The 26,894-nt window shown below is 38.1% G+C and overlaps 1 protein-coding gene and 1 long non-coding RNA gene across 5 annotated transcripts in view; both read right to left on the bottom strand.

The window, feature by feature from the left end:
- Positions 1-1,247: 1,247 nt before the first annotated feature.
- Positions 1,248-6,978, bottom strand: LOC122142010. Its single transcript, XR_006158280.1, has 3 exons — positions 6,503-6,978; positions 3,012-3,167; positions 1,248-1,693 (listed from the first exon to the last, which is right to left on the bottom strand). It is a non-coding gene; the product is annotated as an uncharacterized LOC122142010 (long non-coding RNA).
- An 8,122-nt stretch (positions 6,979-15,100) lies between these two features.
- LOC109098214 (msx2-interacting protein-like) overlaps positions 15,101-26,894 on the bottom strand; it is a 28,233-nt gene continuing 16,439 nt past the window's right edge. For all 4 annotated transcript variants that reach the window (XM_042750843.1, XM_042750842.1, XM_042750844.1 and 1 more), the window contains 9 exons: positions 26,757-26,882; positions 26,439-26,552; positions 26,187-26,300; positions 26,006-26,106; positions 18,254-25,922; positions 17,798-18,139; positions 17,491-17,685; positions 17,236-17,394; positions 15,101-17,048 (listed from right to left, as the gene is read on the bottom strand). In XM_042750843.1, coding sequence (XP_042606777.1) covers positions 16,917-17,048; positions 17,236-17,394; positions 17,491-17,685; positions 17,798-18,139; positions 18,254-25,922; positions 26,006-26,106; positions 26,187-26,300; positions 26,439-26,552; positions 26,757-26,882 — 8,952 coding nt within the window. In that variant the 3' untranslated portion in view covers positions 15,101-16,916. The remainder of the gene's footprint in view (positions 17,049-17,235; positions 17,395-17,490; positions 17,686-17,797; positions 18,140-18,253; positions 25,923-26,005; positions 26,107-26,186; positions 26,301-26,438; positions 26,553-26,756; positions 26,883-26,894) is intronic.

The raw sequence follows: 26,894 nt of genomic DNA on the forward strand, positions 1-26,894 counted from the left end.
AGCAAAATCAGTGTTTTGTGTTCTCACTTTCAGTTGAGACAAAAAAACATTTTCTTTTTGAGAAATTAGAGTGTATAAACGATGACAGATACTTTGTTTTGGGGTGAACTATCATTTTAAAGTATGACATGTTGTATAATCGATATGTGACCAGTGTTATTACTGTTGACTAAAACTAAAAACATAACCACTTGAAATAAAATAAAATAAAATATTTTTTTACTTATCTAAATAGGCTATTTTTTTCTTTTTGTGCTAAATATCTAAACCTAATATAAAACAGATATTTATTTTAAAAAAAAGAAAAACAAATACAAAAATGATCAAAACATAACAAAATTATCAATAAGTCAACTAAAATTAAAATGATAATGAAAATTTTCAATTAATTTTTTTTTTAAATATTAATGAAAATTATAATATAATATCAATCACACTAAAATACAAAATTTTATATTAATTTTATGTTTATTGATAAAAAAATGATAATCAAAGATTCTGTTTTGTTGGAAAATGTATCAACTGTAAGAGGACTGGTAAGAGCTTGAGTACAATACTTAAATCATGACAAAAGTGTCCCATAGCAACTCTTAGGAATTTAGGAGTCAAGCTCCCTGTGTTTGAGACCCCTACTTAGCTGCTCCACTGACAGCCACACAGTGGAGTCACCAACAAAAAAGTGCACAAGAGAAAGGATTCATTTGACAGAGAGCATTTTACAATAGTCACCCCTCTTTCAGTTAATTTAGACAAAAAACAGCAACAAATGGCTATAATATAATATAATATTTTTTGTACGTAACTGATATATTATTTTCAAAATTACTTAAACTCTTAAAAAGAGATTTGTTTTTAAAACCATCTTTCTTACTGAAATGTACTACCAAAACGCTGAAAATTATGTGCAACCCCTATCTGTTGAGTTCATTGCTGCATTGCACTGCTCTTGTCAAAAAAATCCACTTTCCACACCTCTGACGACATCATATCCACAAAATCTTTCACACCAGGGGCTGCTCCCAACATTTCAGAGATTTTTTTGGTTAACAATGCCATCTCCTTAACTTCCCACACCACTATTCTCACCTCGCACCCTTTTTTTCACACATGTTTTTTCACACATGCATATGAATTTTTTATTTTAAATTTAATGTTAAATTGTAGATTTTCTTTTATTGGACATTATTTTTTATTGATTTTTTTTACAATTTTTTTATATAATTATTTGCATTGCATTTTAAGGCCTTTATGTGAATGATGAAAGCAGTATTCTTATTTTGTATTCTCTGCAAGTACAGTTTGTTCTTACATGAGAGCAATTTGAGATTATAAAATGTAAAGCACTTGAAGTGCACTAGTTACCAAGGTGGCAATAACATCGTAAATCCTGAAACTTAAGTCATGAATGGATGAAGAGTGGTTTGAAAGTGTGGGGGAAGTTGTGAAGGCAGTGCTGTTGAAGGACAGGTGGTAGTCCACTCAAACAGCAGGTCTTTTGTTACTTAGCCCATCAACATACAGCAGCAAGTGTTGCTCAAAGACGCATGTGTGAGCTAATGTATATCTCAGTCAATCACCTCTGTGGAAACACTGGGGCTTCAAGCTCTTAAAGGGACAGTTCACCCAATAATGACAAATCTGCAATCATTTACTCACCCTCATGTCATTTCAAACATGCAGGACTTCCTTTCCTCTGGAGAAAACAAAAGAAGTTCATTTTTATGAACAAAAAACACTTATCTTCTTTTTGAAGAATAAGGGTGTGTAAATTGACAGAATCTTTATTTTGGGGTTAAATATCCCTTTAAATATTGGCTTATGTTGTATAAATCATGGACAGGGTTATTATTGTTAACTAAAACTACAATCATAACAATTTTACTTGAAATAAAACAAATGTTACTATAAAAATAAAATATAAAACAAAATAAATATGTATTTCAGCTAGTTGACAAGGCAACATTCAAGTTTTTGTTTAGTTTAGCTGATTAAAATACAACTAAAATAACTGAAACATGAAATAAAAGGCATTTTAAAAATATAGTAAAATATTTAATAAAATTACAAAACTATTTGCACAAATGTTTTATTTAATAATAACAATAAGTAGTAGTAGTAGTATAAATATGACGAAAACAGCAAAATTACCAAATGTTTACGAAAATCTAAATAATAATATAAAAATTAAAAATATTAATAAAAAAACTGATATGCTGTATAGTATACCAATCATGCTATAATGACATTGTCAGGGATATCTTAATAATAAAGGGAACTGCTTAATGAATATTCCACTTGAACGGTCAATGAATAGGGTGTGATTTTTATCTGGCTTTTAGTTTGTTATGGTAACGATTGAATTGGTATTGACACACTGTGCGTAATCACATGATAAGAGTCATTAGCTGGTAAATTTGAAAGCCGGGTCAAAAGTTCAAGAAGATGATTTTTTTATTGCGACACAAAGTGCTTGGTAGAATATTTACTCAGTAGAATTTAGTTCACAGACTATGGGCCACAATTCCGAAAGACGCTCAGAGCAGAAGACCACACACAGCTGAGCCACATGAAGGGGCTTAAACACGGGTTCCACTTGGGAACCATCACCACAGAAAGTTTATGAAGCGACTTCAGCGATAACACACGTAATCATAAAACAGGAAATTTGAATAAGGACAGCTTAGAAGGGGACTAAACATTAGGTGTGGTCACTTTTGTGCTTAACGACAGACAGAAGTAGTTAAAGAGAGAGAGAGATCAATGATTAGTCTACATTTGTTTGGCTGAATTGGAGTGAGTCGTCACTAGAATCTATAGCTCACATACAGCCAACACTTTAAATGTCGTTTCAGCATCTCGGTTGAGCTGCACTGTAGACTCTACCGTATGTGGTTGCAGATGGAGATAATGATGGGAATAGAGGAGATGCCACTGCGGCCCTAACCCTAAAATTACTGCAAGACTGAGTGGTCGGTAGAAAGAGACATAAAGAGAAATTCCACTCCACTTACCGATTTTCCGATGCTTCAGCATCTCTGAAATGCAGCTCTTTCTGTTGATTCAGATGAAGGGGGCTGGAGATAGCGTCTTCTTCACTCTTTCCTTTGCATCACAACTTCTTCATGGATCATATGTTTATTTTCATTTGTATAGAGAGAGAGTCACAACTGTGTAATCAAGAAAATGAAAGGATTATCACTAGCACATTGAAGAAATCAGGTTAAATTAAAGCAATAAACCATGAGAGATTGTGCATTACAGTGATTTTACACAAAACGGTGTGCCTCTTAACCATAAAACTCTCTTAACCATAAAATAAAATCACTCAAACTCATGTGGCTTGTTTAAAAAATAGTGGTAACAGCACTACATAACAAACACCAGTGTTCAATAAAGAGCTGCATACAGTGAACAGTCCCTAGTGAAAAATAAATCTACTAAAATGTATTTGAAATACATCTATTTCATGTTAAGTATACTACAAATACATTTACATATTCGTGTACTTAATAGAAATACCCTGCAATTGTGCTTCTGGTATGTTTAACTGGTATACTTAAAGTCTGCTATGTTAGAACAACTGATTTTGTACTTAATGCATTTTAATTGTGCAGAAGTAGGGCTGAATCCAACTACAGATATGTTGAAGTATATTTGATTGTGCTAAAGTGGAACTATTAATTCGACTTTAAATATCTTGCATTTAAAGACAGATATTATTCAATGATCCTACAATCCTCATCAATACTGACATTAAAACACATTTAGGCTTAATATTAAGAATTGCGCACATAGTAGTACTCCAAATTAAGTGTAATTATAATTTTTATATCATTTTTATGTCTCAAGCAATATGTCAGTAAATATGTTAATAGATTTGAACTATACTTAGTATGACATAATTGTATATTAAATATATTACTTTTTACTAGAGGTGTTTACAAGTAAAATAACTTTTTTTTTCTTCTTTTTTTTTAATAAAAAGCAGAAATATCCAACAGTTGCCAGCTGCCAAGCAAAGCAGCAATCTGGTGAATTAAAGAGATACACTGTAAACATATTTTACGGCGTTATTAATAAACAAATATTGGGCTATGTTTAATTCAGTGTGTTACTTGCCATTCGTTTTCCTTCCAGTTTCTATACACCATTTTTTTTTTTTATTATTTACCCAAAAATGAAAATTCTGTCATCATTTACTAACTCTTATGTCATTCCAGTCCTCTAGGATTTATTTTTCTTCTGTGGAACACAAAAGTTTTTTTTTTTACATACATAGATATCAACCAAAATGGTTTGGTTTTGAAATATGGTTTAGTTTTTAAAATATCTTCTTTTATGTTTCACAGAAGAAAGTATGTCATGCTGGTTTGGAACGATATGAAGGTGAGTGAATGACCAAAGAATTTTCATTTTGGGGTGAACTATCCTTTTAATATAAAATGTGCTGTCATATATATATATATATATATATATATAGTCATTTCCCAACTTTGAATATTTCTTATCCAATCTGAATTGAAAGTCAGAAATATGCATTTTATATTTCACAATACAGTAGTTACAGCAGATAGATAACCTGATGCAACATTCCTGTGGATTACAGCAGTTTTAATTTTTGCGCTTGGTATCATAAATCTCATTTATTATTTCACTGACACACCCCAACACAAACAGACCAAAGAATCGAGACCAGGGAAACGAGCAGCCACTGATAGCCGGGCAATCATGTGATAATCAGACTACATAAAGCAGCGCACATATTCACTTGAATGAATAAATGCTCTCTGGGCACCAAGGGCCTTTAGAACAACATTCCAATGCTCTGACTTGGAACACAACAATATACCTCCTGTTTAATTAGATATGCTCAAGGCTCAGTTAACACAAGACCAGCAGAAGGGATGTTCTAGATGTTCATTGGAGGTGAATGATCTTGTCACTGGGGAATTCATCCTCCAACAAACTTATCTCTTCAAGGAAACTGTATGTGCGTGAGAGATGGAGAGATTGAGAATACAAATAGCGTTTACTTCACTCTGACAGAGTTGGCATAATTCACATCATGGCTTACTTACTGTATAAATGCCAGTCTTGTTGAATGGCCACCTGTTGATTCAGTGCTCACGACCCACCCAACATTGAGAGTGTTCAGTCATGCGTCATTTCAGATGAGCCAGGCAGCAGGAAGAGATAGAGCAGCAAATAATATGCACGAGTTTGTGTGTCCTAACGGCATGATTGAATTCTGAGCGAGACTGTTTGTGTGCACTTGTGGTCGGCTAATGGGTTACGGCTTCACTGCTCTGTATTAAGTGAGCAGACTGCAATAAGGCACCTGTTCCAGCAGTCTGAGCCCCAGGAGGTTAACATTGGTTTATTGAGGTAGGCATTAGGAACGTCAGGCATGTCACCCCCCCACAACCAGCTGACTGGCCCTTCCTTCCTCCCTCGCCCTACAAAGGGGCCACAGCCAAGAGAAAGTGGAAGGCAGCTGTGTAAATTATGTATATGTAGAGGGGGAACTCATAATGTACTGGTATCACATAAGGAAAAGGAGGGACGAGGAGGATCAAAGAGGAGATTAGTCAAAACCGTGATAAAAAAAAAAATATTACAACAGATGGAAATGTGTTATTCGGTTGATAAGAATGAGTGACCCTACATTTTGAAAGTAGCAGCTCAAGGATGATTTGTTGCATGGTTATGTAGGTCATGGAAGTTTCATTATCAGTGGAAAGATAACAATCGAAACCAATGAGAGACAGTTTGGGTGTAGCACAGAGCAGTGTAGTGTGTCGTGCAAGAAGCTGAAACAAAAACTCTAATCCAGTAATACTTTCTGACATCTTTTTTACAAAACCAATCCAAATACAAAAATGACCACCAAATTCTCAATGTGAATATTTTTTTCTATGATATATAAATAAAATATATAAAGAACAATAAAGAAAAGGGAAAATCTTTTAAAAAATATCATGTTTAAAACTAAAAAAAGTTTTTAGAAATGTGTTCTTTGTATTTACATTGGTTTCATATGGCTTTGAAAATGTTTTAAACCATTTTCAAATTTCAATTTAATTGAATGATTCTCAAATATGTCATGTGTAGTAACCATAGTAACCATCAAAGAAAAAATATGATTTTACTATACCTTGAATTCATGTAAGTACACTAGTCAATCAAAGGTAAAAAAAAAAAAAATTAATTAAATAAAAAAAAAAATGTTTTTCAAATATCATGAATTATTTATTCAAACATTCCAGCCTAATTTTTAGGGAGTCACCCCACATAACATTCTCAGAGGATTTGTTTTTAATATATATATATTTTAAAAATACTCATCATCATAGAAAAGGTGTATTCGTTGTATGAATGAACTGCATTAAGGTTAAAGTCGAATAAATTAAAAGTTTAATAAATTAAATAAGTAGTACCAAAAATAAATAAATGAGATGACATTAAACTAGTCCTAAATAAATAAATAAATAAATTCACTGACCCAAAAAGTCAGATGACGTTGACAGCTGGGCAGGCTTGTGAAAGAAAGCTCCTCTGTTTTGACAGGCAAATAGTGGTTTGGAATTGAAGGCTGCAAATCATTTCCTCATTTGCTGACAGATGTCACATCTTACACTCTGCTGTGAATCTGTGACCCATCATCTTCTCATGGGGGGCTTTAAATGAGGTACGAGAACATGTCTGTACTTGCTGGCCCGACTTAAACACCACCCTCAGAATGATTCACCAGATGACAGCAGCCCTCTTCAATTTAAGCACATTGGCACATGGTGACCATTTAAAGATGCAGACGCTCTCTTTCCCAACCCCCTCCCAACAAGTACACACAAAAATCCACAGGTGCACAAAAAAACACGGTTTACTACAACCATTAAACTCTAATAAAGCACACTTCAGTATTGTTTTAATCAATATTCTATTCAATTCTCTTGAATTACTAGTTTGAACAGTCCCACAGTGTCCACATTCTCTCAACTCAGCTCGATTGTGAATATCCGTTAGGATAATTCACAACTCTGAAAGAATTAAAAACCTTTCAAATGTGTTTTACCTAATTGTATCTCAATAAACATGATTAGTATGCATACTGTCAAATGTATGGAGCTGAAAAGAGCATGTCATATTACAGAAGCTGCCCCTTTCTCTTATGAGTGCTTTAGGCAATTGTACGGTACATGTGACGGTTAAATTGGTGCCAGTCCTGTAGCACTCCTATACTGCATCTCTCTTCCTCTTTTTCATGCCCTGTTTCTCTTTCAGCTCCGTCTGCTTGCTCCTACATGTCGCTAAAGTTCCACCTTAACCACAAATAAATCAGGTCTGTTGGTAGGGTGTGTGATAGACTTCTAACAGGCAGGAACAACTTATGCAATCCAAAATGTTGCATTGTCGTCCTGCATATATGATTCTTTCAAGACCACACATGCCCACTGCACCCGAACAGCAAGTGCCATTTTGAAGAGGATCTCTATTTCTCATGTTATTTATTGCTTTTCATTTCTGTTTAAAAATGTGTCCATGAACAGTCGCTTATTTTAATCAATTAACTGCTCTGTCTCCATACATATCAGGGGTGGTTCCTCCAAGGAGGCAAGGGAGGCATAGTACAAAAACAATGCATATAACACAAAATATGACATTAAAAAGTGTATAAATCACTCATTTTTCTAAAGAAACATAGTCTAAACAGCAAAACCAGCAGGTAAAGTTACAGCAGGAGTCTGTGACTCTCTCGCCTCCCCTGAGCCAACTGAGTTTTATCCAAGCGGCAGCCTCCAGCTCTGTCTCGTGAAGCCAGCAAGGAAGTGACTAAAACTGCAATTCATCGACTGGCCGCTAGAGGCTGGCTCTAAAAGGGAGTCAGTCCCATAGACTCATGCCCAACTTTACAGCAGATGGTACAAAAAGTTGTTTTGGTCTATGTAGCTAATGTTGATTTTTTTGAAAGATGTTTTGGTGTTGATGCAATGTCACCCAGCACAACTTTAAATTATATTAAGCCTTAAAGTTCTGCATAATTAAGGGCGTGGCCACTTGAGTGACAGGTGGATTGCTGCTGCTGACGCTGCCGTGGTGCTAGGTGGGAGTGGCTTCAAGGAAAACACCACCATTTTTTCATATTCACTATGTTCTTCCCTCAACTTAGACCAGTTGATACGTACCTCTCCCGTCTCAGTGCGTGCACTTAATCACTGTAGTGCAAAGCGCCACTATGCTAGCGTTTAGCTTATCACCATTCATTCCTTAGGATCCAAACAGGGATGTATTTAGAAGCCACCAAACACTTAAATGTTTTCCCTATTTAAAAATGGTTACATGAGTAGTTACACGAGTAAGTATGGTGACACATAATATACAGTTGCGATTTTCTAAGCGGATAAAAATGATAACTATGATGTATGGCGGAAGAGCACTTCACAGCACTTCGCCCTCGACGCAGTAATATCATCACTCCTGAAAACTCCCCCAAACTACTACCAATAGTGCAGGCGTGCAGGTCACGTTGGTTGTATTGATGGAAGTTAGAGGGAGAAGGAGAGGGAGATGGGGAGTTTTCAGGAGTGATGATATTACTGCGCCGAGGTCGAAGTGCTGCGAAGTGCTCTTCCGCTATACATTATAGTTATCATTTTTTATCCGCTTAGAAAATCGGCACGTTTTATTTTGTGTCACCATACTTACTCTTGTAACTACTCATGTAACCGTCTTTAAATAGGGAAAACATGGAAGTGTTTGGTACCTTCTAAATTCATCCCTGTTTGGATCCTAAGGAATGAATGGTGCTAAGCTAAACACTAGCATAGTGGCGCAGTGCGGGAGAGGTATGTATCAACTTGTCTAAGTTGAGGGAAGAACATAATGGAATATGGAAAAACGGTGCCGTTTTCCTTTCAGCAACCAGCTCCCGCCTTTTTGCCCATTTTTGATGATCCGGGAGTGACGCGCTGGCAAGATGGCAACGGCCTGCTCCGCCCACTTTGAGCTTCAAAAACGCTCTTCAGAAAACTATGGGTGACATCACGGCCACTACGTCCATGTTTTAGTCTATGGTTTTAACAGACCCTCTAAAGCGGGCAGTGGGTATAGTGGGGGGTAATTGAGAATGAATGGGGAAAAGTCATGTAAAAGGAGGCAACGCCTCCATCACGATATGATTGGATTATGATTGATTATGATCAGCTGGGATTGGTTCATGCGTTAAATCCACCTCTTGTGTTTGTGCGCTTCCGCATTCACGAATTAGTCTAAATGAACAATATAATGGTGTTAATGGGAAGACTAATTAAAAAAGTAAGTAAACAACTCACACACTAAGATATAACAACTCTGTTACGTCAAAATAAGATAAGCCTGATTACATGATCTGTGGGTGTTTTTAGTGAGTAATCAGCTATTATGTGTGTGTTTATTTTGTTCTCTAGTTGGGAAATGAGCAGTTTTAAATAACCTGACATTAATAGACTTTTTGATTATTTTTAACTGTTTTGGTCTGTTTGCTGTTGTCAAAACACCTGTTAATAATATAAAAATTCAACAATCCCAGCTATTGTAAATTTTCTTGCAAAAAGGCTGAGAAAAATAAAAATAATGCTTGACAGTGTATGTCATGAAATTCACTCCCTTTAAGCTAAACATCCAGTCAGCCAAATACGCCTACACCAGTCTTACTGTCAAACGCTCTGAATAATACATCCTTGCTGGGACTGCATCTATCTTATGTTGTTTCAACAATTTCAACAAGTCAGAAAAAGCTTTCTGTCTGGCTTGTGGATTTTCTTTTTTCAAACTTGGTGTAATCCATTGACTATAATGGATTAATTTCACAGGGCAACAGTTATGCCCAAACGCTGCCTCACCCAAAACCCAGGCATTGTGGGAGTTCTTGGTTTTTTCGAATCCTTGAATGTTTTAAACTAAACACAAACACCACACACAGAACATGTGTTTTAGTAAAAGTAATATTAGAGGTTATGTTATATTAATTATGCAGCATAATTTGGATTTTGAAACTGACCGCATTCACTTCCATTGTAAGCACCTCACCGCAACCTCAGTTTTTGCATTTTTCAAAGAAAACAAGGAATGAATCAAAATTATTTTATGTGGTAATCAAGATTATGCCACAAGCTGAACTTGCATTGAAACCAGAATCGCAAGAAGCAAAACAAATCTCAGAAAGTACAACCAGATTCCAGCCCGCACTGTACACTCTTGATCTGATCCCAGCTCTGCCCAAACTGACCCAAAGAGAAACATTTTTTTGCAGTGAGATATAATTATGTGCAAGGCCCGTCTTTACTTGCGTCTGAGATTATATTTCAGCCTCAGAGCAGAGGAGATGATGTCACGGAGGAGGTAACGCATTCGCATGGTTTAAGACACCAGGTGAATCCTATCACAGCAGCAATGACCTTTTCCAGTCTTTTGCTACGCAAAGAGCAAGCTGACCCCAGTGCTATCTGATCCAGCACTGAACACATCCTGGCCATTGTGTTGGGTATGAAAAGAAGAGCTGCATCAAATCCTAAAGCTTTCTTCAGACTATTCTGCCAGCAAGTGAGACACAGCAGTGTGGCTTCTGGACATACGTCATCTTTTAGAGCATTTTCGCGTGATCTTCAGCGAGGTCTCCTTTTTCCTATGACTAATTCAGAGATAAAAATGGAACACTGCCCATTCAAAAATATTAATTTGAGTCTGCCTCAACTAAAAGGTCAGAAGGCTCTCATATTCACACCTTTTTGTTGCTTTGTTTTGATTCAGCTATTCACAGTAAACTGTGCTGAAGCTTGTCACGAAGCTTTAGTGGGCCCAAAAAAAGACCGAAAAATCAAGCCGTCTGGTTTGAATTTGGCATCATGCAAGAGGCTCATATCAGATAAACACAGTATGTCATTGAAGTGAAGCGATTATCTAAAAGCAGCCCATATTTATGTTATCAAATGTCTAAGCATGATGTAAGAAGAGTGACATTAAGAGAGGAATACTGTAAAGAGAGGTTTAATCGCCCAAAAGTGTCTTCAGCAGCTTTTCATGTCTGTAAAATATATTTTAAATGATATGTAATACTCTTTTGGAGGTCAAGACCACCGTAACTAACAAAAACGAATATGAAAGGAGCCATTGTTTCCTGTACTATAGGCTTATATGCCTTTCGGCCTATTTATATGTGTGCTGTAGGCGCTATTTGTTTATCTGTGATGGGTATCTCTCCTGTCACTGAGGGGGTCTAGCTAATTAAAAAAAAAAAAAATGACTAGAAACATTACACTCCATAACTTTACAACCCTATACCACAATAAAAAAAATTAAAAAAATTGCTGAAATGACCTACAAATATACAGTCATTGACTAAACCTTGACTAACTGCACATTATCCAGTTACTACAGTGCTATTTATAAAATACATAAAACACACATATGGACATGAAAAATTTATTCGAGTTTAAATTATTTTGAGTAATATAATCCACAGCAAACAAGGACCTCACAACAGGATCTGCAACAATATTGCAATATTAAAGTTTATATTAATAATACACAATCTCAGTTACTTTTTCCGTGAACTATGACTAGATCATACACACTAACGTTAGAAGTGGATCAAAACCTTTCATCAAAGTTATCCTAAAAACTAAAACCAAAATGCGTTCTTGTCTTAGGACAACTTTGATGAACATTTTTTATCCACTTCAAATGTTGACAAGTGTATTTAGTTAACATATTAATTAATGAAGCGTGTCAAAATTGTTATGCTCACCATAAGTTAAAAATGAAGTCCTCCCAGTTTAAAAAACGACCTCCGTTTTTATTGCAGTTGAAAATTACCCATTTGGAAAGACCGCACCAATGAACTATTCTACCTATAAGAAATGTATATCAAGGTAAGGGCTGCCAGTGTTTGAGTTCATCTCAATTTCAGAGAATTTCCACGGTGGATTCTAAATAGATTATCTTACAGTGAAGCTCTTATTTACATTGTCCACACTTTGTTAGCCTGTCTGTTTCGTCAATATCTTTATTACAGTTTTGACTGAGGGTGCTTTTGACTGACTGCGTGAGAAAATGGAAGTGTGGCATGAGAAAAGTGTCAAGATAGATAGATAGATAGATAGATAGATAGATAGATAGATAGATAGATAGATAGATGAAATGTATGTTGCTTTCTCTATAGCGGTCACACTTGTTGCTGTTGATTATTCTTTCTGTAGCTTACCAGCACTTTGAAGAACTTAAACCTTTTGATTTATATAGATATGAATTAAATAAAAAAAAAAGTGGTTACTAATTTTTTTTGATGCATTGTTGGTATATCTTTAATTCCTTTTTATTTGATTGTATGTTATAAAAATTGACTGTTTATTGAAAGAACAATAATTAATTGGATATTGTTAAAATTCTGTATTGGTTTCTTTATGATTTTTTTCACAATGGAAGATATTTTGAAGAATGTTGGGAACCAAACAGTTACCGGTAACCATTGACTTCCATAATAGATTTTTCCATACTATTGAAGTCAATGGGTACCGTCAACTGTTTGGTTACCAACGTTCTTCTTTTGTGTTCAGCAGAAGGAAGAAATTCATATAGGTTTGGAACTACTTGACGGTGAGTAAATGATGCAAGAACTTTCATTTTTGGATGAACTATCCTTTTAAATTTATGACAAACTAGTGCTTTTTAATCATTACTTTTAACAACTACAGCTGGTGCATATATAAGGGAAGTGACACTGTGGATCATAGCATAGGAGTTAATACTTGTTGAGAATGTTTTTTTTTATTTCTTGTGGAGATGGTATGTCATGATGACTGGGACTGTGTTTTTATTATAAAATTATGTAAAATAACCGTTGCAGTGCTTCAAAACAAATAACGTTTCACCACAACAAGAACAGAATGTCTCCATGTTGTGCATCTACTCCCACCCTGTTGACTCATTTGAAATATAATAAATAAATGATTGCTAGGTTTAGGTTTTTGTCAAAGAAACAAAAGGAGTAAACAGTGCACATGTGAATCTATTTCTGATAAGGAATGTATCAGCTCAGCAGCTTGTGAGATCATTTAAATTGCAAGGATGTTTAGCGTGCCCAAATGACTGGTGGAAAGTGGACACTTATCAGAAAAAGAAAAGCCAACCCCAGTATTTTCAGCATTCTTAACATTTTCCTTCTCTTTCTAATTTGGTCTTTTGGAGCCCAGTCAGTGTGGTTCATGCCCATAGAATTACAGAGAGCTGGAAAGATGAAGGACAGTACAAACACGTGTCTGGAAAATACATTTTTGCAATTCATTCCTGCACCTGCATACACACATATATCCCTACATTCACCATAAGTACAAAATAATAAAAGCATTTATGTATAACTGGATAACTATGGTCCTAAGCGAATACTTCTCATATGTTTGTACTCTAATTTTCATAAGTAAAGGCTTAGAGAGAAAAAACAAAAAAGATTTTTCTAAAGTGGTCTGATGTGTTTATAAAAATACCATCTAAGTATCTAAGTATCATATCACATGTACTCGGCGCCGACATATGGCCTCAATAAAGTAGTCTAAAACCCTCCCAGCAATTTGAATGCATTAGATATTTGCATGCCTGTTCCTGTTCCAGTGTCCTCCAACTGTGGTTTTTACTACATACTGAACTTCCTACTGTTACCTTCGCCGTCGGCCTGGTTTATAACTGGACGGGAACATTATAGATGATTCTTCTACTTTCCTTTTATTATATTGGGCCCTCCAGATTCATACTTACTGCAAATGCATCGCTGCTTTGCCAGGAGTGGGTGTCAATTAACATTCCTGGTCTTGGTCTGTCATGGCATTGTAAATCTTGTATACTTCACCTCCTTTTTTTCCATGAACACACCCCTGTTCCTACTGGGATGAAAAGAAAGATGAGGAGAGCGATATGTCTTTGAGGTCTTTGGCACAACCTGTCTGCAACTTGCCCTTCGTTTTGTCTTTCAGATTTATAGGTAGTGCAAAGTTTACTAGATTTACTCACAGCTAAATCTCAAGCTCAAAGAATATAGGATCCTTCATTTAAGTAAAGTTCAAAATATGTATATATTCTGTGATTAAACCTGACATAAAACCACAGCTTTGAAGCAAGATAGTATTCCTGCATAACGTGCACTGATGGACGGGATGGAATACATCTGGATCATTAGATAAATGAAGACTGTTTTCTCTGTGATGTGTCTTCCAGCTCACAGCGTTCACAAATTTCCTGATCTTCAAGGGTCATGCCAGCATGACCACAAACACTGCCCCTGGGAATTCCATGAATTCCCTGTGGAACATCATGCGGGTTTGTGAATATGATTTTATACAGGATCTGGCAAATCAAACCAAGGACTGGTCAGAACACAAAATACCTCATTCCCACTGTCTATCACACACACACTCCTACATACAATGTGTACAAATACACACACATTTATTCTTAAACGTTTATATTCATCTTGCATACTACATACTAAACTTTGCTAACTTTTTGGAAAGTAGCAAAACGTTTAAATAATTGCATCTATAAAAGTAATGTCCTTACATCTTTTTATTTTTGGTACGGTACGGCTTCTTGGTATTTAGGTTTCCATTGACTTCTATTGTATGACATCCTTAAGATTGAAAATAATTTGCATTAATTTAGAGTTAGCATCATCAGATGTGCTTGACCTCAAGAAAAACACTAGATATATTGTTTGTCTTTTACTGCATAAAAGGAGTTTTACTGCATAACCGCACAAAAGACTAGTGAACTATAAGCCAAAACCCATAATAAACCATTAGATGAAAATACAGACCGTTATCAGTATCACACTACTGCCATCAGGTGGCTGTTACGGACACTACCACTGTAGGTCACTGATCTTCAACTCAATGTTACACTTGAATTCATGCGTTTCTAATTTCAAACGCATTCTTAAAATAATCAAATATGTTAACCAACACCAGTGAGCAATATGATGTAAACTATATACGATAGGCAAGTATAACAAGTGTTAAACTGATAGTGAATGGAAATCAGAGAAAAGCCAAAGAACAACAAAAAACAGCACCAGGCAGAGAGTGAATGACCATTTAATGATCTGCAAAGGTGTTAACAAACAAAATTTATTTTACATCTTTAAATGTCCTCATAGAGGAACCGCAAAATACACTCAAAATGATGAAATAAGATAAACCAGACAAAATTTTAAGATCAGCTGTATCTGTTTACGTTCTTTTGGTATTTTGATATTTTAAATTTCTATACCGAAATGTAAGTGCCTTCAAAATGACCATGAGAGAAATTGTAGTAACCCAGTGAAACAGCAAAACTAAGACTCATGGTTTACTTTCTGCATCGGTTTTCTTTACACACTTTTGTTTTGTCTTACAAAACAAAATAATGACCCTGACAAAACAAAGACAGAGAAAAAAAAACAGCAACACAAAATGAATATGATTATTTACAGCTTGGCTCAAGGAGACACCAATCAAGAAAGGAGACCAAAAAAGCCGGTCTCTAACATGTCTCCTGACAAATTTTTACATATTTTCATTGTTCGTTTTTTTTCTCCCTTTACAAAGTACATTTACCACTTGCATTGCACTGTTCTTGTTGGACATTCAGAGGTATGTTAAAAAAAAAAAAAGAAGGAAACAGTGGAAAACAGAATTTAACACTTCGGGGTCCAAAGGACAGTATCATCAGTTAAGATCCCTCCAATAGTTACAACATGAGAAAAAAAAGGTAGAAATAGAGGTAGGGGACAAAAGAAACATAAAAAAGGCAATGTAAAAGCAGGCCTTAAAGATCAAGTGACAAATACAAAGTCAAGTATCAAAATAAAAACTTAATGAATCTCAATTCATTTCGTTTTCTCCATTTAAAAATTATGGCACAGGATTGATTTCAAAAATGTCAACAAAAAATAATCTGAAATGATACTCAAGTGGTAACTGACAGTTCACTTTCACGGTTGACGGCAAGAGTCTGACAGTCTTGTTATGCTTCTTAACTGCTTTGAAAGTATTTAAATATACATCATATTTACAACCAGGCCTTCGCCTGATTCACTTTGCAAGTATTAAGAGGAAAGCAAAAAAAAGTCTTCATACAATCCCCAATTGAGGCATCAAGTGTAAACTGTACAACTCACAATGCTCCCACATTTTGTCCCTTTGGGAGATAACAAGGACTAGATTGAGAGCAATTTCTACAAATAATATGGAAGTAACTTGTTTACTTATGACTGAACAGTAGCTGCTTTATATTACATTATTATTTATTATTTTTTGTTTTTATAAAATGTGTCAAAGGAATTCAATCAAACTACTTTGACTAGACAACATTTTTAGTCTCTACCACAAAAATGGCTGGTGAATGAAGCATGTCCAAGTAATAAAGCAAAATTACAATTTCAATAACCAAATTTGTACAAACTTGTTTTTCTTTTTTTTTCTTTTTTGATTTTCATAACATAGTGCAATGATTGGTCTGATTATTCTTCAGAAAAGAAATCTTAATCAATAAAAAGTTTCTTAACCACACGTCCTTATAATCCCAAAGATCTTCAGTGTTTTTTAAAACCATAGATACAAATCTCCAAAAGAAGAAAAAGAAAAGAAAAAAAATGATCAGAGAATTGATCATTGTAAATAGCTCCATTTATCTCTGTGTACTATAAGGTGATACACAGCTAAACGGACGCGGCAATGAGTCAATGGATTAAAAGGCTGGTGAAAGAAAAAAAAAAAAAAAAAGAGTGAATACATGACCAAAAAGGAGTAAACTTGACTAACATTGAGGTGCTTACCAGAGTACAAAAAAAACAAAACTGTTAAGTCCCAAAGGCTGGTGTTGGCATGTTGGTGTGGGAAGCTGGGATCTCCCTCTTATACAGAAGCTATAACAATCATAAGATGGGGAGAGATACTGGAGATGCTATTGAGAAGGTCTGGAGCAAGATGAGACAAGTGGCTTTCAGAAAACTCGCAAGGAGGGAAAATCTGGACAACGTAGGCTGGCTACAAGGAAGAAAATGATTTGTTAGTGGAATGTACAATTTTAAGTCAGCAGATGGCTAAATTATTTATTTTCACATATGGAAGCATCTCATTTTTAATGAGTGGTTAGGCATCAGCATCTTCCAGGAAAACTCTACTGCACATGATTATAACTGTCACTGTAATTTTCATTCTTGAGAGGACTAACCTGATTTGAGCCTGGGTTCGGGACATTGATAATTCCAGCAGCTTGTTTTGCTTGCAGGTAAGTGATGAAACCAGTTTTAAGAGCATGGGTCTGGTTGTGGACATCCTCTTGGTCCAGTCCACAAGGCAATGCCAACAGAAGGCAGTATTCATTTTCAGCCTAGGAAAAAAAGATTTTCCTTTAAATTCCCAATACTGTCCTGACATTTCAGTAGATTTTGTTTTGCTTAGTTTTGTTACATATGGATATGCTTACAGTCATACGTCTTGCAACTCCCTCAAGCTGTGAGGCCTCTAAGCGCATTCTCTGAGCAATGCGAAGAAAGGCACCTCCTTCTGGTGGCGGCAGTGAACGATGAGCCAGAACACTGTTACCAGACACAAAGTGCAGCTGCACTGCTGCAGTGTCATTCTTAAGTGCCAGGTGACCTTGCCAAATAATTGGGTATTTCTGCTTAAAGGAAGACAAAAACACTGTTACAACCTTAAGAATGTTTTCTATTGAATTTCTGATGGAATTTAAAAACAAATAGAAATAATAATTAAATAAAAAGTTTACAAACCGTTAACAACTGCACCATATCAATGGACCGAAGTCCTGTGTGGTCAAGTTTAAAGTCTGATGGCATCTGAGAACTGGCTGAGGATGGCGGTTGCATCTGGTTAGGTCCTTGAGGTCCCTTCTGCACGGTGATCGGTAACTCCAATTTGGGTGTTATAGTCACTGGAGAAGTGTAAGAGGGGGAGCCAGTCTCACCCTGAACCCGTGATATGTGAGACAAATCGATGGAGCTTGGGTGTCGAATGCGAGAACCGTCAAGTTTTGATTCGCCAAAACTTCCCACAGACTCAATGGAGGAGACAGAGGGAGCCTTGTGTCTCTGACCATGATCAATTTGTGAGACCTGATGAAGAATGTACATTTTAAATCAAGACAAGATACATTTAAAAAAAAAGGAAAAAAATGCATGGCTATTGATTGTTAAATTAGGATTGTAGAGCACAAAACAAACTCTCACCTGTGACGCAGCTATCCCACGATTAGCCAAGTTAATTCCAATTACTGAATGACTTGGATACTGAGGATAGAAGCCTCGCATTTCTCTGTAGTATTCAGACATGGAGTTTGCATTTCCAGGATGAATCAACTGAACTCCTTGAGGAGATACCATCACAGAGCCAGGTGGGTGTCCTATTATCCTATTGTCAGAGTGAGGGGAGGGTGACATCTTTAGCTCCATTGCTTTTGGTGCATCCCTCCCAGTCTGTGGAGCGTTCTTTACCACAGGGGAGACTTTAGAAGAAGCAGATGGTATGTGTGAAGGCGACTGCATTGCCTCTGGTGTTCGAGTTTGGCGATTTTCAACACCACCTGGATGGTCAGTCAAACGCTGGTGCACAAGTAGACGCATATCTCTGGCATACTGACCTAGACACAATGCTCTGTGATGCAGACCTTTGAATTCGGGCTGCATTACTATGCTTTCCGGTTGTAACTGTGGTGCAGAAGCTCTACGAAGTCCTTGAGGGAGACTCTGCAGATCATCACTGCTTGTCCCAACAACCTGACCATCAACAGATGAACTTGCATGTGACTTCAGTACAACATCTCTGATCACTGCAGGCTGAGGAGTTGTGGAGCGCTGTGGAGGTGCAGATCGAGGTGATAATAGATTTTCTGAACGGATTCCATAACCTATTCCAGATAATGATGGAGTACTGGCTCTGACATCTCCTTGGGACAAATGACCTATTGGCACAGATTGGGTGACACTATGAGGGGTCATGATCACCGACTGCTCAGCATGGTGTATATTTGATACATACTGAGATATAGGACCAGCTGGTCCCAAAACAACTGAGCTGGTAGGAGGACAAACTTTTGGAAAGGGTGACGTGGAATGGCCTGATGCCCTTGGAGAATGTGAATCTTGCTTGGGTTGTGAGACCACCCTTTCATGTGCAGCACTTGGACTTAAGATGTGATTGCCTGCCAAAGATGGGTGGTGTGGGCTTAAAACTGGTTTTACATTGAAGGTCTGTGATGGTTTTATCTCAGCTTTCATCGAAACCGTTTCAGTTGCTCCATTTTTCTTAATATGCTGCTGCTGTGTAATTGAGTGACCATACCTCAGAAGTTGAGGATGGCTTGTGGATTGTTGGAAGGTTTTCACCGAACCTCCTTGTTGAGCAGTGTGGTAGGATGCTTCAGATTTTTCAGATCTAGGACTTTCCTGATTAATTGAGGAAATAACAGGCTGAGCACTGAATGTTTGGCCAGCTAATACTACCCCTGCGTGTCCATAACATGAAGGTGTCTGTGATCCTTTTGGGGTAGAGGGGTGAGATGGTGGTTCTTGTTTTATCTGTGATTTTGTTACAGACTGCTGAAACTCTATATCCATGGCACTGGCTGGTGGGATTTGACTTATTTTAGCAATGATCCGCTGTGGTCCCTCTGTCTTTTGTCCAGAATAACTCAAAACTACCACACCTTCGGATGTATTGACCCTCAAACCAGTACTTGACCCTGTGTTACAATGTGTGCCTTCAACAACAGGGCGCCCAACACTTCTGCCATCATCAGAGGGGTTAAGCCCATGATACCGGCTATTTTCATTCAAGCCTGTACGATACTTCTGCTTGGGTAAGGACATACCAGGGCTACGGTTGCTTAACGAGATGTGAGGAGTGTCCTCAAAATCAAAGGGCATAGGGATCCGACTAATGACTGAAGTAGCGGTGGAAGTTATAGCCAGTTTCTCCTTTAGGATCTGTGGTGACTCACATTGTTGCAGAGTAGGTGGCTGGGTTGGTGCTGTACGGGGTACAAGCTGAGTTACAGGGCTAGGTCTGTCTTCGGGTAGAGAAGTCTTTAAAGGCAGCACAGCCTCAACTGAATGTTCATAATCAGACATCCGTGGATCTGCTAATGTGGTAGTGAACTGCATACTTGGAACAGCATTGCTATTTGAAGCAGACACATACTTTGGTTCCATTAGAATCTTTCGCAGTGTGCTGGAGCTTGGGTCAACATCAGAGGCCTTTGTGTCAGGGGGCATTGGGGGATTTGCTGGGGGTTCCCCAACTCCTGGTGTAGACCGTGCCACACTAACTTGTGGTTTCGGTGGAATTCCTTTCTCCTCTGTTCTAGTGTTCCACTCAGGGGGCGTGAGAGGAGTCTCAGATGATGCAGGTGAATACAGGCAAGTTGTAGGTGAAGTAAGGGCAGGTGCTACTGGTTCAGGAGATGACTGTTTTGTCCTTAAATAAGAAGGACTGTTATTCCCAGAGTGGAAGGCAGATTCTTGAGGTTCAGGCTGGTCAACAGCAGGCTGTTCTGCCTCTTTTGGTGTGTCACAAGTCACTGTAGCTGTAGCTTCATGTTTACATGCAGCAGCAACAGTAACTACAGCTGCTGCAGTAGCTGATGTTGCTGCCTTAGGGTTGGCAGTTTGAATCTCTTCTGGGATAGATTCTGGAAGTTTGACAATCGTGGATTTAGGTTCCAGCACTGCATCATCAGTGAGATCTAATTTTCTGTTCAAAGAAACCTTCCGTCCTCTGGATTTCTTTGGTCGTGCTCTTCCTCCTTTTTTGGCTGCCTCTGATAATGGAGACTCTGTGAGTGAAGTATCAGTGTTACTTGTTTGAGATGATTTAGAATCTGGAATCATAACACTACCTTGTTCAGATTCTACAATAGTCTTTATAGTCAAGTCTGTCTCAGGTTCAATAACCTCACTTGATACTGGCAAAACTTCCCCTGGTGTGGGAAGGAGGGCGGTGTATGTTGTTGGAGCAGAGAATCCATCTGCATCACCTGATATATCCTCAGCAGTAATGGAATCAATTGCAGCAGCCAATTCAGTTTCACTTGCTGGATTGGCAGGCTTTTCTACTTCTGCATCATTTGCAGGTTGTACTATAACTGGTGATGTTAGGGTAGCTGGTTCAGCACGAGGCTCTCTGTAAGGGGCTGAATGCTGTTCATCTATAAGACTTGAAATATTCTCCACCGCCCGTTCCAGTTCCATTTGACGGGCAAGCAAGGCAGCCACAGGATCAATAGGAGTCTCCATTTCTGAAAGAGTCTCCTCCTTTTCCTCAGGAATGTGAACATTTTCATCTCTGTGGTGAATTGGGATGTTTGAGTCTTCTTTTACTATCTGTGTGGTTTTGGTTTTCAAAGACCCTTCCAAACTTACAGCTTTGTCATCACCTGAATGAAAGGCATCCTTAACTGCATCCATAGTGAGATTTACAACATTTACAGAATTATCATCAGGCATCGATTTGGTGTTCCGTGTTGACCTTGATGCCTTGACTTTCTGATCTAATGCCTGTGTTTTTTCTACAGAAGTGATTTCTATATTGTTATCTGTTGATTTTTCTTCAGCAGGATGTGCAAGTCCATTTTCTCTTTTAGATATGTTATGTTGTTTGGTATCTTGTGACAATTGTACAACTTGCACTGAAGTTTGATCTTTGGATTCATTCTGGTGATCTAGGGCAGGTGACACATCAACCGTTGCTGTGTCTGACTGAATGGGTTCTGGGCTACCTGAAACTTTGTCCAATTTCAATGTTTTTCTAATTTGCCCTGCTCTTATTGGTGAAGACTGCCCCTTTTGGGATCGCGGAGAGCGCCAAGTCTCTGCTGTTTTAGATATTTCTCCACTACTTGTTGACTCCTTATTTTCAGCATCTTCACTCTCAGCATTTTTTGTCTGATCTCCCTTAACTGGAGACATATCATCATCTCTTTTGCGAGTCTTGGGTGGACGACCTCTCTTGCCAGGTGTGGTTACCATATGTTGTGTTGCAGCCTCCTTTTCGCTACAGCGCTTACGGGTTGATCGAGGAGGTTCCGCAATTTCTTTTCCTGTTTGTTGAGAAGCCTCATCCTCATGGGGTGTTGCATAGACAGATCGTACATTCCGTCGCTGCCGTGTTTTGCCATGGCTTGTGTTTGATTCAAGGCCCTGCTCTGAATCTGTTGCATGAACTGGAGATTTTCCCGAGTTTTTGGGGTCAGCAATGAGTTTTGTAGAGTCTCCTCTGGGAGATGAGGATCTTTTCAGCTTTTCTTTATCAATGCGTTCACTCTTTCGCGTAGCTGGTTTCTCATTAGCAACCTGAAGGTTTGGTGTTGGTGAGAGAGTTTTTACCTTTTTACTCTTGGGTTGTTTACGTGGTGGCTGTACCTGTTCAACCTGAGGTTCTGTTTCTGGCAGCTCCACATCCAGTGGGGATGCAACCTTGTGAAGAGAAGCATTAACAGATTCTGTTTTTGTTTCTGAAAGCTCTGCGATGTCTTGAGGTTGACTGGGCTTTGAAAATGTTGTAGAAGATGCCTGAAAAGGATCACATTCTGGCTCAATATTACTTAGAGTTGCACCAGGAGTAGGAGGTTTGACATCAATATCCTGTTCAACAGTTGGGTTTACAGCTTTTATGGACTCGCTCAGCTTTTTATTAAGTTCTTTGACAGTTACATCTTCCTTTTTCATGGGTTCAGTGGGCACAGCACTCACTGTAACAGCTGTGTTCTCCTCCTTTAGGCTAATTGATGGCAGAGAATCTACTGGAGCATTTTCTGACTGCTCATTCACTATTTCTGGACCACCTTTGTTAATTAATGTAGAGTGCAAAACTGGCTCGTCATGCTGCACAGAAGTTTCTGAAACTTTAGACAGAGACATTGGTGATGTTGTAGCTGGAATATGACTAACTGTTAACTCTTGGGAAATTTCTGATACATTGGGGGAAGTCCCACACTCTTCGTCCAATGTCTTTTCCTCCTCCTCCTCCTCAGTTAGACTAAATCCTTCTGAAACTGGCAGCTGTTGGTTCTTATCTCTTTGCTGAAGTTCTAAGAAACGGCTATGAAAAAGTACTCTTGGTTCTTGAGAGAGGTCTGATCCTCCTGCTCCAACTTGTTCCACTTGGGAATCACTTGTAATACTATCTCTACCAACTCTAACTTCAGGGTCATTATTTTTCCGCTCAAGGTGCTGAAGTCGCCTTGAGTCCTGTTCAAAGATAGAGCTATGAAGGAAGCGTGAAGCAAAGAGCTCTTGTCGTTCTTGTTCATCAGGCTTAGCATCCTTCTTTTTATCATCAAGCTTTCCATCAGAATCAGAGCGAATTTTCTTTTTTTTCATGTACCAAGAAGGAATAGGCCTTGGAGTGGGTTCAGACTTCTCTTTGTCTGTGCTATTCCGAAAGCTTTTGAATTTTGAGTCATGACCAAGGAAAGACCAATTTTCTTCCCTAGATGAGGACAGTGACTTAGCCCGCTCAAGCAAAGCTTTGGTGTCTGGTGTTATGGTCTTATCCAATGCAAATTCATAGAACTTCTTCTTTTCAAGTGACTCAGAAGACTTCACAACTGAAAGCCTCTCTTCATGCTCTCTTTCGAAAGAGTTTGGCTTTTGTGAAAGTTGTCTGCTTTCACTATCTTCATCAGAGTCTGACTGAACCTCCCCGGGTTCTAATTCACATTCAGGACGTTTTCGGATACTTTCCCGTTTAACAATACTGGTGGGGAAGCTCATTTCTCCTCTCAGTGTGTCCTGCCTAATATTGCTCTCCCAACAGAACTCCTCTTCTGTGACTGATGTTTTCACTTTCAAAATCTCTGCATGCAATGAAAGCCCATGGTGCACTGAGTTGCCAATATTATATTTTGATACATCAAAATGCAAGAAGTTTTTATTCATTGCCACAGGTGAATCTGGCTCTTTTTCCAGTAATTGTGATGCATCCTCAGCAAAGGGTGTCCCTGGAAGTGAAGCAAGTCTCCTTTCAGGTTCATCATTTATCCGTCTGAACCTCTGATAATCTCTCTGTCTTTTAGTGCCAAAATCAAATTCAAATGGTCCTGACTTCATTCGCTTGCTGGGTGGTGAATCGTTAGTTACATCTTGAGGTGGTTTTCCTATCTCATGCACAAGACTTCGATGCTCAAAGTCCTCTGCATCAGTGCTGGGTGTGCTTTCAGTTTTATCAGATTTATCATACTCTAGCAATTGCTGCTGTAGGTGACGGTTCTGCTCCATTTGTTTTCTGCAACTCTGCGAGTGATCAATGTCTGATAGAAAACTTTCTTTACTTTCAGAATCTCTTTCTAGCCTTGGGGAGAGTACGTGGTAGCTAGTTAAGTGCTGCTGTTCTTGGTCTCTTGAAAATTCCATATCTAGACTTCCATCATCAGAGACTGCAAGACTTTGAGCTCCAACAGTACCTGTCTTTTGATCAAGGCTATCTAAGGGATCTGTTGCCTCCTCAGTTGGTTCCCCAAGTCGAGCCTGAAGGTCTAGACTGAGCCCTACTGACATTACAGTGTCTAGCTCTTCTTTTGTAGTATTAACAGTAACCATCCTCTCTAGCTTCATTTTTTCTCTCTTATACGCTTCTTTTCGTTGCATCTTTTTATCATAATAAATGTCTTTCAGCAATGATTCATCAATAATTCTCCTTAACCTCACTTCTTCCTCCTCCTGACTTATCTTCCTTAAATTGTCAGCCTTTCCAGAAGTTTCTTCAAAGCGCCTCTTCCGTGCAGCCAAGCGGTCAGCATCCACAGAAGAGCTGGTGTCAAATGCAAAATCAGTTTTGAGATATTTTTTGTTTTTCACTTTGCCCTCTTTATCCACAACCTCAACTTGACCAGCCAAGCCTTTCTCCTTGAGATGTTTTCCATGCTTAAAGAAATCTCGAGCCTGAGTCTCTATGCGGAAAGGCATACTTTTGTGATCAGCAGAGGGTGGAGTGTTTGGAGACCGAACAGGGTCACTCCCAACCTTTGTTTTTTGTTTCTCAATGAGGATACTGTCTATTAACTTCCCTTCCTTCTCCTTTACTCTTGTCAGCTGGACAACACAAGGTGGCAGATCAAGTTTTCCTTTTCCAGAGTAGTCTTTGTCTTTGATCAATGATTTGCTGGATTTACCTCGCAGAGTTAAGATAGCCTCTGGGCTGGTGTCCCTGTCAAGTTCAACATCTGGCTCTGATGATGGAATAGTAGGGGATGCAAGTTTCAATTTCCTCAGCTTTTGCTTCTCAGTCCTGTCCTTGTCTCCTTTTTCCTTACGTCCAGCACGTTTGTCTTTTTCTCCTCCATTTCCACGCTCTGCCTCAAAAATTGATTTGTCTTTCTCTGATTTATCACTCCTATTGTGCCTCTCCAAACAAATTTTATCTGGCTTTTCAAATCGTGGAGGAGAAAGTGAGCTGCAGCTGCCACTTCGCTCAGATGAGCGGCTGTAAACATGATGTTCAGAGTCACTGGGAGGACGTTCGGAAAGGGATGGGGAGGCAGCAGGACTAGCAGGACAACGTGGATGGGATGGGCTTTGATTGTGTTCAATTGTTCTTCGACCGTGGTCTCGTTCACGATCCGTTTCAAAACGCTCTCTTTCCCTTTCACGCTCTCTTTGTAAGTAGCTGTACTTTCGAATATCCTGCTCATATGGGTCTCTATAATCCCTGTATTCACGGGGGTCATCATAGTATCGTGGGTCATAGTAATCTCCCTGATAAGGATCCCATTCTGAATACAACTCTCGACTTCTGGCAGGATATTTTCGACGTGGATCCTCTGTGTAGGAACCTGGGGTACGCACATTCTCATAGTATGCCCGTTCAGCTGTGAACTCATGATATGGCGGCCGGCGATCCTCTCTGCAAAAAAACAAAAACAAAATTAAGGAAAATGAAAGGATGATTCTACATAATAAAAGAGGTGTTATCATACAACATCTCACCTTCGTTCAGTTATGATTTCATAGAAATCTCTTATGTCTTGTCCAGATGCCTGCATTGAACGGTAAAAAGCCATCTGGCTTTCCTGGTTGGCAAAGTCAACCTACAAACAAATTTAATTAACACTGTTAGACAAACAAACAGTTGGTTTGTCAGTGGGACAAGTCTTATTATATTACAGACCTTTATTTTATTTCCTCCAATTTTCCAACCCTTTGTTTCCTTGACAGCGGCCTGTGCATACTCTATATTATTATACAAGATGAGGGCCATTCCTTTTAGTCGGTCGAACACAACCTAGATTAATAAAAAATTTTTTTAAAAAAATTATATATAGAAATCAAGTGACCTTGAAAGAGTCCGACTCTCTAACCATTAGGCCACGACTTCCCACAGTACGCAAATCATAAAGAAATTAAAGAAATTTTAAATCACCTTTACAACATGTCCATAACGACAAAAGTGCCTTGTGAGATACTGTTCGGTAATACTGGAGGACAAGCCGTCCAACCATACACATGTTGTGGGCATACTTTTGCCAAAACCAAGCTGAAGGAAAGAAAAATTCACATTAAGTCAAACAAATGTCCCGTGTAATCTATAGGTTTTAATTCTAATGAGTACAATTATTATTATTTTATTTTTTTATAATTGTGAATACTTTTTTTTTTTTTAATGTTTGTATTAAATGAGGATTGGCTGTTAGCTATATGTAACAATACTCCAATTTTAATAATCTGATCTCATCCTCACCTTTAACCTGTTGTTGCCAAGGTATTCACCATCCATTTTCTTAATTGCTTTACAGACACTTGCTATGTCACAATACTGGAGGAAGGCATATTGTGGGGAACCATTTACCTTTTTTATATCGATATCCTGGTAAAAACA

Source organism: Cyprinus carpio, chromosome B23 (genome assembly GCF_018340385.1).
Source record: "Cyprinus carpio isolate SPL01 chromosome B23, ASM1834038v1, whole genome shotgun sequence".
NCBI classification, from domain to species: Eukaryota; Metazoa; Chordata; class Actinopteri; order Cypriniformes; family Cyprinidae; genus Cyprinus; species Cyprinus carpio.